This window comes from Sinocyclocheilus rhinocerous, unplaced genomic scaffold, assembly GCF_001515625.1.
Source record: "Sinocyclocheilus rhinocerous isolate Xijiao unplaced genomic scaffold, SAMN03320098_v1.1 scaffold338, whole genome shotgun sequence".
NCBI lineage: Eukaryota > Metazoa > Chordata > Actinopteri > Cypriniformes > Cyprinidae > Sinocyclocheilus > Sinocyclocheilus rhinocerous.
In genome coordinates, this window is record NW_015663900.1 from 547959 (window position 1) to 552893 (window position 4935).

The following is a 4935-nucleotide window of genomic DNA, read 5'->3' on the forward strand; positions in this document are numbered from 1 at the left end:
AATATCTCACGGTTCTCAACCAATCAGATTTGAGAACCAGAACGAACTGTTGTATAAACATATATATGGCTGTTGTAGCCTAAAAGTTTATGCGTTATAAATTCTATGCTGAATCAAATAAAATATTTCTTATACTTTTTTGAATTGCCTATGTAAGATTTCTATCATGAACGGACACTGATACGCCATTGAATCAACTCATCACGAGGTCTAAACTAATCCAATCAGGAGACAGCAGAGATCTTTTTGTATCGAGAACTAAAAAAGTTATTTCACAACATATAGTTGAGAGATACCTCGTGATCGCTTATGCATGGGACCATTATATGTAGTCACAGGAAAGATATTTTGCTGATACCCTCAGGCTTGCAAAACAACGGACCTAAAGAACAGTGATAACGTGATTCAATCAAACTCAGCAAACCACAGCGTGACACCACATGACCCATTGAGCATCTGCTTCCTGCCTTTCTGAAACCCAACTGAAACGCGCCCTTTTCGTAACAAAGAAACGCAGAAGTTGCATGGACTAAGTTCAACAGACAATCATTTAAAAACTCATCATAAGTAGTGAAAATGTATCCACAAATAATGTGTTTTATGTCTTTTATATGCTTGATGTGCTTATTGTAACCTATGGAGTATAATCAATGTTTTATAACCCCTTTCAGCAGCTAAAGCTATTAATATGTGTGTAAATATGTGACGTTTGGTGTTAAAGGAATGGTCGCAATAATTGCGGAACATTGAAATGAATGAAATGGTGATATTCGGTTTCATACGCATGTCACAACACTTTATAGAAGTATCAACAAAATCTTCTAGGACATTTTCTCCACGTGATGAATTGAACAGCATAATAATTTATGCACGAAAAGGATAGGGCTAAAGGCTAAGCCCTGCAGCCAATATCTGATTGGAACAATCGCTTCTGGGATGGACCAAATCGGCTGGCTTAAAACCAAATGTCACGAACTGATTCAGTGCTCTTTCGCCTTCGTGTTGATCGTGCTCCTACTCACGCTCACCATCACGCGATCGGGTCATCCAGAACCCAAACACTCCGTTGAAACTTCGTGACTGCCGAAATCTTCGAAGTCTAAAGCCAAGCAAAGAAACGCTCAGAAGAACTTCAAGCATCACTTTCCGTACCTAAGGCAACCGACTTCCGAAGCTCATACATCACAAGGCAAACCTCCATTCACCACGAGGGCTCTCCCAAAAAAATGTCATCCAAACGACAGATCGGCAACCAATCAGAGGTGCCAAGGATTCCCTGGGACAAGCCACCGAGGAAGCCCCGCTCAGCTTTCACCAAAATGCAAGTAACAAACAAAGCTTCATCTCTTGTTGAACTGGTGCGAATTGATCTTAAGCAGTAAAGATAAGACAAATCTCTGCTCTGTGATTCTTTCAGGTTGCGATCTAAGAACTAGTAACAAATATTAGACTTTTGGGACTTCATGCGAACTCCGTAAACTCTCATCTTCATTGAATGTGTGTGTGTGTGTGTATGTGTGTGTGTGTTTTCATTAGTTTAGTTTAATGTGTTAGAGTAGCTCAAATAAATTCATGTTTCATTATAAAGACTCATGGTGTGGTGTTGTGTATTTTAAAGTTAAAACTTTGCCCAGATCTTGCTACCTAGCTCGTAGCTTATAAATTATCACTAGCATGTATTATTAACCTGTGGCCAAGGGATAATACAAATATCCAAATTGTTAAGATATACTGATGTTAACATTTCGCTGGACGAACAGTTGATAAAGTGTAAACTATCAAATTTGGAATCAGTTCGATCGGCTTGATTTTGAATCTTCAGATTCTAATTCCTTCCGAAAACCTGAGCTAAGAAAAAAAAATTCCTTACAGCTGCGCAGACCGATCTGCATATGAAATCAAAGTACCGGGAGAGCAATTGGAGAGCAGACAACTCTTTAAGCTTCTGAATTGCTCTCGCGGTACTTTGATGTCATACACCGATCGGATTGACCAGCGCCGATGCATCTTGAACAAGCCTTGTGACACATAGAACAAAGGAAGCAATGAGAACATGACACATAGAACAAAAGGCCCACATGGCAGGATCACATGACAGGGGCAGAGAAACACATGACAAGGCAGAAACCAAGTAAAGAAAATACAAAATAAAAGAAAACCTACATAAATAAAACTCAAAAAAAAGAAAACAGTCTGACAGTATTATTATTATTATTGTTGTTGTTGTTGTTGCCCAGCAAAAAAAGCATCAAATTGTTTAAACGTGAAAAGTAAATCGAAACTTAAAGTACTGTGCATGTGCAACTAAAAAAGGACTGTGCATGTGCAATAACGCAGAAGTAGCGTAATGACGCATGACATGTGCTACGAGCTGTTGTTTTTGTAGAATGAAGTGTCATAAATGAATGTTATGTTGTTGTTGTTGTTGTTGTTTTTTATTTTCCTTACACTCATCGCCTGTGAAGTAGAGCAGAACAACATCCCATCAGTTCTCACTTTATATTCATCCACTCATCCACAGACAGCTTGTTTTGGCCACCGGAATGGGTGATTTTACTGCTTGATAAATAAAAGCAGCATAGCACAAATCTTCACATGCTGGTTGTCTCCTAATTAGGACCCAAAATAGATAAATATTAAGTCTGCTCTTTAAAACAAAGAAAAGAAACAACGGCAGGAGAACAATATGTCCAAACTGGAAAATGTGTATATTTGTGCAGTGTGCGAATGTCAAAAGATCAAATCTGATATTGAAGCTTGTGACATATAAATGCACATATCAACCTGATCACTTTATTTAGCGTTCATGTAAACACTACATTCAGATTCATCAATCAGAATGATTTCATTCCGATTGGAACAAAAAGTGACTGGCGTAATGGCTGTTGAAAATTGAACTTTGCCATCACAGGAATAAATTACATTTATATATATATAGAGAGAAAACAGTTATTTTAAATTGCATTAACATTTCACATTTTTACTGTATATTTGATCAAATAAATGCAGTTTTGGTGAGTATAAGAAACTTCATCCCAAACTTTTGAAGGTAGTGTAATGATATGAAGGAATGCAGCTCATAAGTTTTAGAACAGAGCTTTTATCTCATACAGTTTTGCAAATTTGCAAATAACAATTTTTAAAACAAAAAATACTAAGAAAATGTTTTAACTATTGATTTTATTGTGATTGTGTTGGTGTCTATGGTAATTCAGCAATGAACATGAATGTATGTAAGTTCCTGGGCTCATGTTTGTCAATGTGTGTGAATACACAGCACAAATTCATTCAGTTAACCAAATCATATTTGTCCCCCTAAATCTGTCACCTGAAGTGATTTGTACCAAGTTAAAAACTGTACTAAGTTTTCTTATTGGAATAAAACTTATTAAACTTATAAAACTTAAAAAGTATATATGTTTTCTCTTGTAGAGTCTAAATAATTATCTGAATGAAACCTTAAAAACGTTTTGACACCAAAAGGGCCATGACTAACAGAATAGCATGGCTTGAATGCTTTATGAGTGTATGTACAGCTCAGATGCTTCCTGTGGAAGTGCTCTCAAATTACAGTGATTCCTAGGAGGCTAAAGTGCTCTTAAAAGAGGGCTACAAAGCCTATCTCAGGGGGGAGTGCTACCATTTAGCTTGATGGTTGCTCTGGGAGGTATAAGGTCTGTTGCCCACATGTAGGTTCTGATAGCAACTGTGGATGGCTTTGTACCTATGCTCCAGGAGAGGGCAAAACAGGGCTCTCTGCTGGTGTATGATACTGCACTTGTATTGAGCTCTATATGACTCCAAATTAGCATTAGAATTCCAAGAAGCATGCACCTCCACAGTTCTTGCCTAAGTCTATTGATCGGATCTGAGGCTGTGACCCATGATGTAATGGTTTCCGTTGCTTCAGCAAAGCCTAGTGAAAAGGTTTTGGTTAATCAACTTTAGGCCACATTCACAAGAACACTGCCAGACTGTATGGATCAATACTGGAGCTTCATAGATTATGTCCATTGATTTTAGCATGGGGACTGTTGCTTTGTTCGGAGCATGTTTAAGATTGTACATTTTGGAATGTGTTTGCAGGAGCTGAGGGTGCAGTGTTCAGCAACTCAGTGGAGACCCCGCACGTGAGAGCTGAGCCCTTCAAAGAGTTACGGTAAGACAGTTTGACAGTATATGATGTCATTGTTGAATTCTGGATTCTAATTAGATGTTCCAAGGTATTTTAATTTTCTTGAACTACATGACTACATTTGTTTATACCATATTGCAGGTCAATATTGTTTTTCTTTTATGAATTGGGTAACACTTTATAATAACTTTCATTTATAAATCATTAACAAACATTATATAACGCTTAACAGATCATTAGTTAATATATATTCACATAGCTAGAAATATGAGATAATGTTCTTGTTAATGTTTACTAATGAACTTACTAAACATTACCTAATGATTAACACATGATTATTTAATGTAAACTGCAATGCTTACAAATGTCAGTAAACTTTCAGTTCATATGATCTTCATTTGTTGGTCTTTGTTTGTTGTGTAGACCTCTATTAACACATTTTACCAAATAATCGATTAATTATTTGTTCATGTTAAACTTGAAACTATTAATCATTTGTAAATGTTCATAAATCATTACTAATAATTTAGTATCTTTATGGGCATTGGACTTTTAGCTAATGAACAAGGTTTGTGTAAAGGGTGGCTGGTTAAGTTTAGCTAAATGCTTGCCAAAGACATAACCGATTGTAATTTTGTTGCAAAAAATCTTTTTATTGCACCAATACTCACATTAGTATACTACTCTTATCAACAGGATATTCCTTGAATCATAAATAAACAGGAGAGGAGAAACCAATAATTTTAAAAAAGAAAATACTTGTTAATTTATCAAAACAATATAATATAAACAGATTGAAC

General features: G+C 36.2%; 1 protein-coding gene across 3 annotated transcripts in view; it reads left to right on the forward strand.

The window, feature by feature from the left end:
* Nucleotides 1-4935, forward strand: part of sgcd (sarcoglycan, delta (dystrophin-associated glycoprotein)) — a 513027-nt gene that overhangs the window by 442015 nt on the left and 66077 nt on the right. For all 3 annotated transcript variants that reach the window (XM_016539390.1, XM_016539388.1, XM_016539389.1), the window contains exon 6: nucleotides 4087-4159. In XM_016539390.1, the coding sequence (XP_016394876.1) occupies nucleotides 4087-4159 (73 nt within the window). The remainder of the gene's footprint in view (nucleotides 1-4086; nucleotides 4160-4935) is intronic.